This window comes from Trichomonas vaginalis, chromosome V (assembly GCF_026262505.1).
Source record: "Trichomonas vaginalis G3 chromosome V, whole genome shotgun sequence".
Taxonomy (NCBI): domain Eukaryota; phylum Parabasalia; order Trichomonadida; family Trichomonadidae; genus Trichomonas; species Trichomonas vaginalis.
The window spans coordinates 28,039,620-28,055,095 of NC_067207.1; the positions used below are offsets into that span (position 1 = coordinate 28,039,620).

Sequence of the window (15,476 nt, forward strand, 5' to 3'; positions counted from 1 at the left end):
TCCATAGTACCTATCCACGCTATTTATTTTTATGGTTTAAATTCAAGCATTTATTAATTATGACGGAGATCGAATTGGATTCGGAATCGTCAGACAATACAACAACCACAACTACCACTACAACTACAAATACATTATCTATCTATGCTGGTCATGGCAATGCTGACCATCTAGCTACCAGCAAAAAGACAAATAAATTCGAACCACCACAACAAACACGTGCAACGCACACACGTGGCACATTTGTTGGTGTGTTTTGTCCGAGCTTTGTAAATATCATTAATATTATTTACTACGTCCGTCTTCCATACGTTATTGGTGTTGCAGGCGGAAAACTAACGTTCATTGGACTTTCAATTTCATTTGTTCTGGTTTTAGTTACACTATTTTCTCTTGCTGCTATCTCTACAAATGGCGAAATCGAAGCTGGCGGCCCTTATTATACTATATCACGTACATTAGGTCCAGCAATTGGTGGAACTGCAGGCTTTATATTGAGTGTAGCGAACATGCATGGTGCTGCAGCTGCTCATATCGGTTTAGCTGAAACAATTGTGATTTTATATTCCCCTAAATCATTAATATCAACGAAATGGGATACTAGATTAATTGCATGTACACTTACAGTTATAGTTGCGTTCTTATCAAGATATGGTTTTGAAATTAGATTTATTACTTTTTTCTTTATTATGATTGGCTTAGCTGCCTATATATTAGGTCTCATATTCCCTTATGTAACAAAAGCACGTGATATCATTGATTGTTCTGAAAACAGATTTTCCGTAAATTGGGCAACGCACGAAAACACAGTTTCTTTCTTCTATACATTCTCCATCATCTTTCCAGCGTTCGGTGGTATCCTTGCAGGCTCAAATGGTTCAGGAGCCCTCAAAAGACCACAAAGATCAATTCCATTAGGAACAATTACAGCTTTAGTTTCAGGAACAGTCATTTACTTATTAACTACACTCACATTGACAGGCTGCCACATGTCAAGCGGATTGATCAACAAAAACAGATCAATTACACAAGAAACAGGAATTTGGTGGCCAATTATTTTCGTTTCAATCTTTTTATCTGTTATTTCCAAAGGTGTTACAGGATTAGGCTCAGGACCGATGATTCTTAGACTTTTAGCAGGTGATGGAATCCTCCATAAATTCTTTGGAGATTGGTCATTAACAATTGCAACATGTGTTTCATTTTCATTGTGTTTGTGGGGAGATTTGAACACGATTTCATTCCTTAGAACAATGTTCTTTTTGATTGTTTTCACGTTCATTAACTATGCCATTTATCTTGCAGGAACGGCGAATGTTCCAAGTTTCAGACCGACCTTTAAATTGTACCATCCTTACATATCATTAATTTCTGGTTTGTTGATGTTGGCTTCTATGTTAATTATTCATTGGGTTGTAGCTTTGGCGACATGGAGTTTCGCATTGCTATTTCAGTTTTGGATTGCAAAGAGAAGACTTAAAGTTAACTGGGGATCTTTGGATGATTCAGTTGCTTATGAAAAAGCTTTGAGAGCTGCTTTGAGACTGAGAAAAATTCCTCCACATCCAAAACTTTACAGACCAAATGTCGTCCTTGTTATTGACGGACCAGTTGCAAAGCATCAGAATGTTGTTTCGTTTTTGGATCAAATGCTGAGAGGTAAAGGAATGGCCATTGTCGCAAGAATGTTTCCTCCAAATACTCCGATAAGAGATATCATAAATGAAAGAAATTATAACACTGTTAAAACAGGCGAAGATTTCAATATTTTCTTCGAAACAGTTATCGCGGAAACAAAGACAGATGCCATTAAAAAGATCATGTTACTTACTGGTTTGGGCGCTTTAAGAGCTAACGTTGCTTTCACCGAATTCGATGAAACTCTTTCTCACGAAGGAACTGATTTTATCACTCACGTTTTGGATATGAATTGGTCCATTGTTATTTTAAGGAACCCAATGAAACTCGATAGATACGGATACATTGATTTATGGTGGCTTTTCGATGATGGCGGTCTCAGTCTTCTAATTGCTTCTATTCTTGCAGGATCGAGTAGACCTTTGAGAGTTTTCTCTGTAGCACAAACAGATCTTGGCCAAAACACTCAAAAGCATTACAAGAAAATAAGACATTTGCTCAGACAATTTAGAGTGAATGCCCAAGTTATGGCTGTTTCTTTGTCTGAATCTGATTCAATCCCTTCATCGAGATCACAAAGATTGTGGAATGAAATGACCGTTGGTTTGGATGAAGCAAGACAATATGATGGATTGACAAAGAAATACCAATTGTTGGCTGATTTGATAAGACAATATTCATCTGAGGCTATTACATGCATCATTTCTCTTCCAGTACCAAGAGTTGATGTACCACAAGTAATATATTCGAGATGGATTTCTTTGATATCAGTTATGCCAATTCCTGTCTTGTTTGTAAGAGGAAATGGAACCCATTGCTTAAGTTGGCAAGTGTAATTTTGTTAATTATATTAAGATTTGTTGTATTTAATAAATTTATATATATATGTATGTGAAATTACAGGAGACTTTCTATAAATGTTAAAAAATCTATAACGATAGACTCAGCTGAATGGGCTAACATTTGAAAGAATGAAGAGTATTAATGCCTCTTTGTAATTAATGGATTTGGATTTGAATCAAAATCATTTTCTTCATATGAGATGAAGCGATTGTAAGAAAAGTGATATTTAATTATTTTATACCAGAAATAATTTATTAATGGCAATGTAGAAGCGATGTGGAACAGTTGGTTTAGTTCGTAAGGCTCATAACCTTAAGGTCGCTGGTTCGAGTCCAGTCATCGCTCTTTTTTATCATTTTTTGTTCCAATTGACTCTGAATATGGAATTATATGCTAAATCATTCTAAAGTTAACTATCTGCTATCCAATGAAAACAAAATCATTGTTAAAAAGGCTCTTCGTTATTCTCAGTTTTTGTCACTTTTCAATGACTTTTGTGGGCCACTCTATAAATAAAAATCAAAATTAATAAAATTAAGGAAGATCTTTACAATAGTCATTAACATTCTTATATTCAGACTTCTTGAAATCTGACAGTTTTACAATATCCTTGCCTTTCATTTCTTTAAGTTTGATGACTTGACCATTATATGCGAATCGAACATATTCTGTTTTACCTTTAGTCCAAATTTCCATCAATAAATGATTTGCATAATGCTCTGTCATTGTAACATTGGCATCGCTTCCTGCAAGAAGTTGATGGATAGAAGCAACTGATTCTTCACTTCCAGAGAATAATGAAAATTTATACTCTATTCCTGTTATATTCGATGGGATTCTAATGAATTCTCTCATTAGATAGGATGCAAATAACTCTGGTTTCTTACTAAATCTTCCATATGTATGCTTGTTGATGATCTTATGACAGGCATCTTGTATTTCTTGTGTAACACTGAAAGGAAGTTTTCTTCCACTGCATGAATATGAAATAACCCAACGTGCAATATCTATCATATTTTCATATGTTTGCTCAATTCCATATTTCGAAGCAATTGGACTAATGGATGGCCAATATTCCTTAATGATATCATCATCATTAGTGATTTCTTTGCATGTTTGAATAGATGGTTTCAATAATGATCTTCCACTACCTTCTTCATCTGTCATTAAAGTTAATGATGTATTTTGTGCCTGGTGGTACAAAACCATGGATAAATGCCTGGGCAGATCTTATATTTCTTTGTTCGGCTGCTGATCTCACAAAAATCTCAGATGGTTTTGGATAATCTGTGAATAACCCATTTTTGAATAAATACTCAAAATATTCTTCTCCTAATTTCTTTTGCTGGAATTGACCATCTGCTGTAAGTTCTTCAGCGTTACAATTTGGACTAAAGTCAACAATTTGAGGTTCTGTAATTCTCTTGAATCTCCTGTAGTTATTGAAGTTTGAGATAAACATATTTGGTGATACTGCATTATCTTGATCACATGACCAATGTCCTCTTTCAATGATATTCCCCAATGTTAACTTTGGTGCATATTCTCCTTCACTAATGAGGACTTGAGCAAATTTCAGCTTATATCCTTTAATTGGACTTGGTGTGTGGAATGGAGAAACACATTTATTATTCAAGCACTGACAGAGAGAGAAAAGTAATGTTAAACTCATGAAAAAATGTAAAACAATTGAATATGAATATTGAATGAATATTTTTTTTAGTCATAAACTAGCATTAAGAATAGCTCCAATGATTTTGTGATAACCATAATGTTACGATAGATGTTTGAATTTATTATTTTCTGAGTCTTTTATTCTTCTGCAATAAATATTCATATTGTAGTGAATTATATATTCTGTTATGTTATTATTGGTTTTAATATTTACCCATTTTTATCGAACAAGATTTTTGTTTATGTTAAAATTATGAATAATTTGTCTACCTATAATGCAATATTATTGAATTTAGTAACTGTGATGTTCGAACAATTTTAAATGGCATTATTTGACAACCACCTGACTTTCACAAATTTGAATAAAATATCATTAAATTTAACGAAATTAAAATTATATTGTTCCTTTGATTTTAACCACTAATAATGTAAAAACATTTTGTCAGTGAATCAAATAATTGAAATCATTCAAATTATAATTGAAGGAGCAATGAATTTCATAACGTGCGTGGCGTTTTTTGACATTCAAATTGTAATGAACATGTTCTCCTTTGTTAAAATTTAGTATTTTACATGTGTAGAATATGGAAAATAAAAAATTGATTTTTTAATTACTTTATTAGTTAGATAAAAATATCAAAAAATTGTTTTATTTGTTTTATGGTAAGTCTGGGTAGCAATTTTGAAGAACATTTTGAATGGCTGATCGAAATTCTCCAATTTCCATAATTTGGTACCTGTTAAATATGTTAACTACTTCGCCATTATAAGTGAATCTAATCCAGGTTTTATCATCCTTAAGATATGTTTCCATTGTGATGTATGAAGCATATGGCGGAGTCATTACCCAATCTCCTCCAATTCCAAGTGATGACAATACAAATGCAATAACGGAATCATGAGCAGCAATAACATCAAGTTTCTTTTCTCCTCTTTCGTCATAATTCTTGAATAACTGTCTGAAAATAGGTCCACCACCAACGCAACCTTGAGTTTCATTAAAGAATGAGATTCTGTAAAAGTGATATGCTTGAACCTTTCTGCATTGTTCAATCAATTCATCGGTAATAATTGGGAATAATTTTTGTTCATTGCAATAATAGGTGATAGCCCAATCACACATTGATTCCAAACCTTCTGGTGACTTATCTGTGTTTCCTGTTAAATCATAAAGTGGCTGTGCATACTTCATAACTTCATTATGCACATCCATATAAGTTGAAGATGCAAAGAAGTCTGCTGATAGCTTCTTGAGATCTGGGCACATCTTATTGTTTGGATGAACTGTATCTCTATTCTTTGTACCTACAAGGAAATCAATATATTCATTTGAGTCTTGTACTGGATATAAGCCTTGTAAAAATGAAACACCAGATCTGTATGTTCTTTCATACCATGTAGCTCGTGCTGAAATAAGTCTTGGATCATAATATTCAGGAATAAGCTTGATCTTGTTAATAGCATATTCTCTAAATGCAGCACCAAGTTTGAGGTGCTGTTCCATACCTTCAACTGTTAGATCACCAGCATTGCAATTTGTTGGATATTCGGAAAGTCTCTCTTCAAAATTTTGTGGACTCTTCTTCCATTCTTCCTTGGAGAAACTTCAATACGTGAAGCGCGTGCATCATCTGCATCGCATTGCCATTTACCTCTTTCTTCTGTCTTGAGCCACATTGTAATTGGTGTTCGTGCTCCATGTCGAAGTACAATTCCATATGTTCTGGAATATACTCAGATGTGTTCAAAGGCTCGGGGAATTTATATGGAATATCGCATGTAGGATGGAGCTTTGAGAATCCACTTGCAACAAGTAGTCCAAGCATTAAGTTATAATCCTATAAAAAAATTGAGAACTCATCGATAAATTCGATTCTTCAAAAAGAATCTTGATGAATTATGTTAGATTTATATAAATTAATGCATGGAATAGAAGTCATCTAATTGTCTAGCTTTAATTCAATTATTTTGAATTCAAATACAAATGATTCTATATGTCCTCAAATTGAGATGTTTTCGAAAATTGAGAAGGGTTTCAATATTGAGAAATCATTCAAAAAATATTCAATTCAAAACAATAAATTATTGTAAATTAATTGATTTTATTAAGGACTTTTTTACACCAATATAGTTTCTGTGACTTCTCTTCCTGATTTTGATTCAACATCTTTATTTTTCTTCTTTAACACGATGTAAATTACAAGCACAGATGCTACAATAATAAGAAGTACAGAAGCTGCAACCGAGACACTGATTGTTATTATTTTGTTTTTGGAGCTTGAATCTTCATTTGGAGAAGGAAGTTGCTTTGTTGCTGGCCATTCTGGTAATTTTGTTGGCCAAGTGTGTGTCCTTGCAACTTCGTTCGGGTAAGCAGGTGTTGGAGAGAATCTGTAAGGTGTAACTGCTGCACAGATGGTCTCGGAAACAAAAAATGAGAACAAAATCATATTTGCGATATGTATACTTCTCAATATTAAATTGAACAATCTCTGAAAAATTTGTATACTTCATTCTCAATTCTGGTTTAATGCTAAACTTTATCGTATTTGTAGCCAACAGTAAGAAATTGCAATGCGAAGCAAACACTGGCTTCCATCAGCCAGTTGAAGGAGCTAAATTACTTCATTTATCAGTTTTATTTAATATTGGCGAGTCAACTCCAGATGTGAGATATATTAGCCGTAGTAATGAAGAAAATTGACATGTGATGATGAAAACTCGTTAATCATGAACTATAACCCTGCTCCTGAAGCTTTTCATAGAAATTACAAAATTCAGCAAGATCCAAGAGTTTTATCATTTACACCATCATGTTCAGCTAATGACTTAACAAATAAAGGAATGAATCAGATGTATGAGCTAGGAAGAAGAATCAAACAACATTATTCCAATAATGTCCCCGGTTTCATGCCAGAGAACGCAAATCCTAATTTCTTATATATTAAATCATCAAATAAAAAGGTTAGCTTAAAGTCTGCTATGGCATTTGCACAAGGTTTATATGAATCCACTGATTATAATGAAGTTTTGAAGATTTATTCTGATTCTGCAAAGAACAAATTAATAGAACCCGATTCAGAATCATGTGCAGACGTCAAGAATCAAAAAGAGGCATTCATAGCAAGTAGTTCGTATTCTGAATTATTTGATTCATATAATTCTAAATATAAGAATTCACTGCATGAAAATGGAATTGAATTAACAAAGGAGAATGCATACAGTGTTGCTTCTTCATTCCTTAAATACCAGTGTGCAAAACAAAATCTTCCACATTTGCCTGATGGATTCATTGTTGATAGTCAAGACTTTGTTGTTAAGTACTTATATAAGCAAAATTTGTTCAATAATAATCCATCTGTGTTATCTTCCTCGATTCTCAGAGAAGTATTTAGAATTATTAACCACAAGCTCGCAACTGAGACTTACCACAGAATCATTGCAGTTCCACTTTCACCAGAAAACTTTGTTTCTATTCTTTCGATCCTTGATTTCTCTGATGAAACCGGACCTTTACCAAAATCTCATATTATTCTTGAGATTTGGGAAGTTGGAAAAGACATACAAGCAAGATTATTATATAATGGGCAAGTTCTCCCTGTTGACTCAATAATTCCTAATCAACAAGATTTGTTGACTGGTTTATTCCCATATAATAATTTCCAGTCTATTTTGAAGCAAAAGGGCTACTTGAGCAAATGTGTAATTCCAGGAAGAACAATATGGTAAAATAAAATTTTATTTTCTCAAATCTGAATTTTTTTTATTGTTTCACTTTATTTTGATATACTTTATAGCAACGCGACTCAAATTAAATCAATCTCAAAGATATGACACTACCATATTTTGATCATTTTGAAATTGTACTCTCAAAAAGAGTTTTACTATTCAGATAAACGCATTTATATAGTAGAAGATAAAATAGCGCTAAAATAATTGTTATACAATCGCGACTATACTAGAATATTTTAAATAAAATTAATTTAAAGAGCGATTGGGAGTTCAACTCTGGTGGCGACACCACAGTTGTTGTCCTTATCCTTGATCATGCGGATATAGCCCTTTTCACCCCATGTTGTGCCCCAAGAGTTACGAACGATCCAATAAGCCTGAGAACCCTCTGTTCCATAGCCAACGCAGCCGACAGCGTGGTCAAGGAATGTAGATGAGCAGGCTGGTTCGTAGTAAATTCCGGAAGAGTAGAGATGGAAGGAATGCTGTCTAGCATCAATAGAAATTGTTACAACACCATTTGTAACAGCCTTTGCAAGAGCCTCTTCTGTTGGTTCGACACCATCAGCACCCTTTGTGTTGCCAACACCCTTCATCTTATCGAATTTGCACTGACCATCTTGAGCTGTGTATGGATAGTCGGATTCGAGCATGAAGTAGCCATCTTGTGTATGTGTAACAAAAGCAATGGCAACAGCAGACCAGCCACCATCACATCCGTAGCATCCACCGCAGCAATCAACAAGGTTTTGCTCGGAGAATGAGAGAAGCTTATGGCCAGCCTGTGCCCATCTTGATTCGCAAGCCTGGATAGCAGAGAAAGCCCAGCAGGAGCCGCATTGACCCTGATCCTTGATTTCGTTAACGATTCCCTTTGTGCGCCAGTCAACAGAAGCAGCAGCAACATTGTCGAGTTTAACATACTTCCTTTCGCCGGTGTATGGCTTTTCTCCAAGAAGAACTTTGTACTCATTTGGTGTAAGATGAGCAAGATGGTTTAAGGCAACCTTGAATGACTTTCCGGCAGCATTGTGTTGCTCAACATAACGCTTGTTGCTTAAGAAAATACCAAGTCTGAAGTGGTATTCATGAGAGGTTATCGATTTTGTAATTTAATCGTCGTCGTTATCGATTTTGTAATTTAATCGTTATCGTCTTTTTCTAAACGTGCATTTTTACATTAAAAGCAATGCAACTCCAAAATTAATTGGTATTTAGACTTTAATTAGGTGCAGACAAACAAAGTGCAGTCCAAATATTTTGGTGATATATGAATTACATAAATTTAGGTAAATTGAAATTATATCTTTTTAAATTTTTAGGAAAACAGATTTATAGAATTGTTTATGTCATCAAAATAATGCAGACTTAGGTCAAATTTTCCAAATTTAATCATTTGCAAGACTTTCAAGCGACTTCAAAATGTCGAAATATAAGTCCAAAAATAAAATTACGATTACAGTCTATCCTCAATTATTATCACGCTAATTATTGAGTGACCCATGCGTTCGTATGTATGTAATACCTTTTAAAAAGGAGATGAGAGAGATAAACTACATTTACAATTTAAATCTGATGTATTTACTTGTTACATTTACAAATGTAAATGTTTCTCGTAATGTTTACATTTTGTAAGTATAACGAATAAAAATGACGCACTTTTTTTACAAAGTCAAATTATGCGATACAACTTTACTTGTTACATTTACAAATGTAAATGTTTCTCGTAATGTTTACATTTTGTAAGTATAACGAATAAAAATGACGCACTTTTTTTACAAAGTCAAATTATTGTTCGATTTTTGCAGCTTGTAAACGATTAATTGTATAAAGTAATTGATATTAGCACGACATAACTGAATAATTCTAATATTGAAATCAAAAGCCCTTAAAATATCATGATATTTTAATTTCATAACAAATCTAGGAGACTATTTGATGAAAACATAATACTCTTTGAAGTTAAGTATTTTCACAAAGAGAGGACCAACAATATCAAAAGATTGAATAAAGATTTGTATTATTTTATTTATTTTTAAGAACATGTTTAAGAACCCTCATTATCTCCACGAATATTGCATATTTTTCTATTCTAAGACCACCAAAATTACGTTTTAATATAGAAAATAACATATTTATGTGATGCTAAAGTCGAAGTCCTTAAAAAATTAGTGTTAAACATCCATTTATTACAAAATTGAAGAAATATGTGTAAAATATAACACATAATTTAGTTATTTGACTCAATTATTAGTTATGCAATATCAGTTGTGTTTATATCTGCGTTATATCAAGAGATGCATTGAATTGTCATAATTAGATCACCGTAAATCTTATCAATTTTTGATACACTTCCGGTGAAAAATTTAGCCTTGACAATAGGATGAAATATATTGTAAAAAAATAAATTTTAGATTTTGAAGTTTATCATTTCGAATAATGAAATATAAACAATATACAAATTTTCTGTCGTTTCGAGATTCATAAATGATCGGAATCTTCCAGCTCCGACTGAAATAGAACTTTCGGAAGCTAATTTTCAAGGAGAAAGGGACAAACTATCCAGTGTCACTTTTCAAAGGAATAAAAAAATAATAAAGATGAAATAATAACATGAAATCTTATATAAATATAATTTTATCTAAATAGATAAATGAATTAAGCAGTTTACAGTTATATATATTTAATGAGAGACAATATCTAGTTCTATGGTAGAAATGACTCTTAGACTCAAATAAGTAACACAGATAGAAAGTACTCAGTATAACAATTATATATGTACACTCAAAGTTAGTCGCTGCTAAAATCTTAACCTTGCATTTCGGGAAAATCTGACTAATGGCTCTTAGACTCAAATAAGTAACACAGATAGAAAGTACTCAGTATAACAATTATATATGTACACTCAAAGTTAGTCGCTGCTAAAATCTTAACCTTGCATTTCGGGAAAATCTGACTAATGGCTCTTAGACTCAAATAAGTAACACAGATAGAAAGTACTCAGTATAACAATTATATATGTACACTCAAAGTTAGTCGCTGCTAAAATCTTAACCTTGCATTTCGGGAAAATCTGACTAATGGCTCTTAGACTCAAATAAGTAACACAGATAGAAAGTACTCAGTATAACAATTATATATGTACACTCAAAGTTAGTCGCTGCTAAAATCTTAACCTTGCATTTCGGGAAAATCTGACTAATGGCTCTTAGACTCAAATAAGTAACACAGATAGAAAGTACTCAGTATAACAATTATATATGTACACTCAAAGTTAGTCGCTGCTAAAATCTTAACCTTGCATTTCGGGAAAATCTGACTAATGGCTCTTAGACTCAAATAAGTAACACAGATAGAAAGTACTCAGTATAACAATTATATATGTACACTCAAAGTTAGTCGCTGCTAAAATCTTAACCTTGCATTTCGGGAAAATCTGACTAATGGCTCTTAGACTCAAATAAGTAACACAGATAGAAAGTACTCAGTATAACAATTATATATGTACACTCAAAGTTAGTCGCTGCTAAAATCTTAACCTTGCATTTCGGGAAAATCTGACTAATGGCTCTTAGACTCAAATAAGTAACACAGATAGAAAGTACTCAGTATAACAATTATATATGTACACTCAAAGTTAGTCGCTGCTAAAATCTTAACCTTGCATTTCGGGAAAATCTGACAAATGGCTCTTAGACTTGTTTTGATAATTAATTCTTCAATTATATTATAATTTATAACAAATTTCCTCAAACTATCTGTATGTCATTCAATTCCCGGCCACTACATTCAATAATGGACCATTTCCTTCAAATTTTGAAATACCTTATTCAATTTGTTGTATGGAGCCCGTGATATTCAACACTATGGAGCTCCTCCAGTTTGGTATCCAAGAAGAGATAAAAGCTAGCATGGGCTACTCTCAAAAATGCTTAAAGCAATATATTCAAGTTTGCAACAAGGATCAATAGATTCAAATCTTGTTTATTGTACTTTAAAGGTACTTTTAAAAAAGAAACAATTAATGTAAAAGATTCAAATAATTTTTTATTATTATTTTATTAATTTTTTAAAATAAGGTTAATAAAAAAGTGACACTGGATAGTTTGTCCCATACTCATTTTCAAGACGAATCTTCTTTATTAAGATTTATTTTGGATATCCCTAAGGATTTAAGCTTTTCCATTGACTCATATTCAATGAATCTTTTGATACATTTCATTATCGAGCAATCTACACAAAATGAAACAATATTAAAATTCACAATTCAAAATATCACTTCTTCGAATATCTTTCAAATAGATTTGATACTACTGGAAAATTTATTCGAATATTTATCGCATTATATTAACCAGATTTTTTTTCATTTTTTCATTAAAATTAATTCATTTTAAAGCTTTAGATAACATACAATACCTTTATTTATCAACATTTTCCGATCAATATGATGAGATATTACGTTTCATAAGCAGCAGTGACAATTCTCTCTATATCATCGATACATTTATTGCTTTGATTAAAAACAATATTCTTGACGTTGAATTCTTCCAAAACGCAGTTTTACTCAAGAAAGAAATTTTTTCTAGTATTATTGAGTACGAAAATCAATATTCAACTTATGCAATTGCAAATTTCTTTACAAAATTATTAAAATATTACCCAGGATATGCAACTGCTCTTCCATGTTCGGATATACTAATATCAAATTATTTCAACTTTTTTAATGACATGAATTCAATTATAAATAACGAAGATTTTGTTTATCTTCTCAAATTTATAGTTTTATTTTATAAAGCAGTCGATATAACATCTGAGATGGCTTTAGAATTCATAAAAACACTTGAAATTCTGCGAAGTCTTTCTCCTCACTATTCATTTACAGAGTATGTAGTTCAGGGGTATTATTGTGTACTTCCTCTTATACCCATGCAAATTTATCTACCGATTTTTTAAATTCACATGAATTTTTAATTAATTATGCAATTGAGAATTCAAATCTTCACAAATATTTGAAATTATATTCCAGATGTTTCCGCAGATTTGATAGCGATGAAATATTCAAAAATGTTTTTCATATCTTAAACCTTGTAGAAGTTACAACAGAATATTTATCAGAAAATCAGGATCTTTCTGAGAAACAGATCTTTATTTGCAACGATATCCTAACGAGGGTTAATTTAATTTAATTTTTATTTTTTATTTCAAGTTTGAGTAAACTTTCAAGATAATCTATATAAGCCTTTTGATGTTCTTCATCTAGATTCTTGTTTAATATGTGATGAATTTGATTTTTTTTTGAAAATTCAAGATAAAATTCTTTTTTATCTTGATCAACAACATGAACAATTCGAGTACAGCGTAACATTTCATCAATATTTTCTGTTTTCTTCGTTTCTAGATATTTTTCAAATATTTCTTGCGGAATCTCATTTTGATATACCCATTTATTTTTTTCCGGATGCTGATCTTTGTACTTAACGAAATATTGCTTGACTATTCGCTCAGAAACAACATATTCGATCTCTTTTCTCTTTCTCATTGAATATTTGTGACACTTTTGAATTCAATCAAATCAAAAATATTTGAAATTGCTAGAATTTTTTTTCTTTCTCATGAATATTTGAAATGACTCAAAAGGAAAACTCGTTCGATTCAATTCAATTTTGAATCAGAATTTTTTAAGGACCAATAAATCAAATTATGTTAAGAAAATCTTTTTTTAACTCAGAGTATCAAAAGTACGTTAAACCTTCAATTTTATCTCATGTCGGAAAGCGAACCGACAATAGTGGAAGAGAATCAAACTATATCAGTATCCATCCAAGCTATTGTTGATGAAGAAAAAGGAGATGGAGCTGATATGCTGATTTAATTCAAAATGAATTGAATTCCGTAAAAAATTGAAATATAGAATGGAAATACCTGAAAATCCCCAATTCCAATTCTCAAGGAAAGATATAGCAAATTAAAATTTACAGATCCTACAGAAGCTGCTATATTTATTGCAAAAGATTCATATAATTCTTTTTATCCATTAAATTTTGAGCAAGGAAAAAAGTTTCGTTGTCCTAACTGCCAATTTTGCATGGAGCTTGTAAAGACTCATGAAAATGGTCAACTTTTCTTCATTCCAGTAATTAAACACGAGCATAGAGCAAAGCAATGCAAGCCGAGTAACAATATACCAAAAATTCTTAAGTTGCAAGCAGGAAAAAAAGTCTATGAATTAGCAAATTCTGATAATGTTCCTCAATGCAAAGAAATTTTTGCAAAAGAATTGAATATTCCCAATGCAACTTATACGATGTTCCATAATATAGTAAATAAACTTAAAGGAACCACAAAGGGGATAGAATTCAATCTTACAATTATTTCTCAACAATTTTTTCAATCATAAACAAAATCGAACAAGGATTCTGCGAAATGATTTTAGTTAAAGAAGTTAACAATGAAATTGAATTGCATACATTTAAGAAAGGTGATGAATTACCTGAAAATTCAAAAGACTTTCAAATTTATTCATTTATTGTAATTCCTCCAATAACTCATTTTTACATGCAAACACAAGCTTTTTGCGGAATAATTCAAATTGATGGAACGTTTTTATTTTGTATTAAAAAAGGAAACTTACTCATTATTGGTACACCTGCACCAAATAATAGACTTATCCCTATTGCATTTGCATGGTCTGTTAGTGAAAATACGATAACAATTAAGGATATGCTCACTAAATTGAAATCTTTTATTCCACCAAGCAGATTCAAGAATATTTATTCCGATCAAGGTCCGGCAATTATAGCTGCTGTTAGAGAATCAGGCTTTTCTTGCGATCATAAATTTTGCTTACGTCATTTTGCAACAAAAAGGGAATACATCAATGTCTATTCCGAAATTGTTGAAGTCGCTTACGCAGACCATCCTCAAAAACGAATTGACTTGATTAAAAAGTTAGAAACTCGTTTACAAGAGGAATATCCAAACCGCGAAAATAATCAGGATCTCTTTAAGTACTTAGATAGTATTAACCCATTTGAAGGATTCGCTGACTACACCGCTGGCATACTCACAACATCTCTTATTGAATCCCTTAATGCCGAAATTAAAGATAAATGGGATACATATGAACCCCCGAACTAATTATCCGTCTCATTGAACATGAATTCAATCTTGTTAAAAATGTTTTAACAGGTGATTTTAAATCAGATAATATTATCAAAAATCTAAATGAAACTTTGAAACATTCAGATATGTTTAGCTCGGTATTATATGATCCAATTCAAGAATTATATTATGCAACTTTTGGTCGCTATACATATTGCGTAAAAATTATGTCAGATTCACAATATTCATGCACATGTAAGCACATCGAATTATACGGATTACCTTGTATTCATGTAATCGCCGTATTGAATCACTTTTCGAACAAAAATCTTCTTAAAAATTTGAATGATGCAGTTCATGCTCGCTTCAAATGTTCAGAGTTTATGACTCCTGTGGAAGATTTAATGAAATTTTATGTTGACTAAGCATCTTTAAAAATTCCCGGAATAAATTTCAACCTGGGAGAGATTGAAAAATTAAGGGGAAAA

The 15,476-nt window shown here is 31.9% G+C and overlaps 5 protein-coding genes, 1 non-coding gene and 1 pseudogene across 7 annotated transcripts, besides 3 other annotated features; 4 read left to right on the top strand and 3 right to left on the bottom strand.

The window, feature by feature from the left end:
• Positions 1-59: 59 nt before the first annotated feature.
• TVAGG3_0416480 lies at positions 60-2,509 on the top strand (the record flags this gene model as incomplete). Its single annotated transcript, XM_001302839.2, has 1 exon — positions 60-2,474. The coding sequence occupies one exon, from the start codon at positions 60-62 to the stop codon at positions 2,472-2,474; it is 2,415 nt and encodes an 804-aa protein (XP_001302840.1).
• A 242-nt stretch (positions 2,510-2,751) lies between these two features.
• Positions 2,752-2,826, top strand: TVAGG3_0416490. The gene has a single exon. It is a non-coding gene; the product is annotated as a tRNA-Met (tRNA).
• Positions 2,827-2,965: 139 nt separating this feature from the next.
• Positions 2,966-4,162, bottom strand: TVAGG3_0416500 (histidine phosphatase superfamily (branch 2) family; the record flags this gene model as incomplete). Its single annotated transcript, XM_001302838.2, has 1 exon — positions 3,016-3,648. One exon carries the CDS (start codon positions 3,646-3,648, stop codon positions 3,016-3,018), a length of 633 nt encoding a protein of 210 aa, XP_001302839.1.
• Positions 4,163-6,237: 2,075 nt separating this feature from the next.
• TVAGG3_0416510 (uncharacterized protein) lies at positions 6,238-6,621 on the bottom strand (the record flags this gene model as incomplete). The annotated part of the gene is made up of 1 exon (XM_051233282.1): positions 6,273-6,605. The coding sequence occupies one exon, from the start codon at positions 6,603-6,605 to the stop codon at positions 6,273-6,275; it is 333 nt and encodes a 110-aa protein (XP_051103012.1).
• Positions 6,622-6,677: 56 nt separating this feature from the next.
• Positions 6,678-7,902, top strand: TVAGG3_0416520 (acid phosphatase protein; the record flags this gene model as incomplete). Its single annotated transcript, XM_001300034.2, has 1 exon — positions 6,886-7,884. The coding sequence occupies one exon, from the start codon at positions 6,886-6,888 to the stop codon at positions 7,882-7,884; it is 999 nt and encodes a 332-aa protein (XP_001300035.2).
• Positions 7,903-8,138: 236 nt separating this feature from the next.
• On the bottom strand, positions 8,139-8,540 carry TVAGG3_0416530 (cysteine-type peptidase protein; the record flags this gene model as incomplete). Its single annotated transcript, XM_001300035.2, has 1 exon — positions 8,139-8,540. One exon carries the CDS (start codon positions 8,538-8,540, stop codon positions 8,139-8,141), a length of 402 nt encoding a protein of 133 aa, XP_001300036.1.
• A 442-nt stretch (positions 8,541-8,982) lies between these two features.
• Positions 8,983-9,189: a mobile genetic element.
• A 1,242-nt stretch (positions 9,190-10,431) lies between these two features.
• Positions 10,432-12,006: a mobile genetic element.
• A 1,454-nt stretch (positions 12,007-13,460) lies between these two features.
• Positions 13,461-15,476: part of a mobile genetic element that runs on past the window's edge.
• On the top strand, positions 13,652-14,599 carry TVAGG3_0416570 (annotated as a pseudogene). Its single transcript has one exon. A coding segment is annotated over exon 1 (948 nt).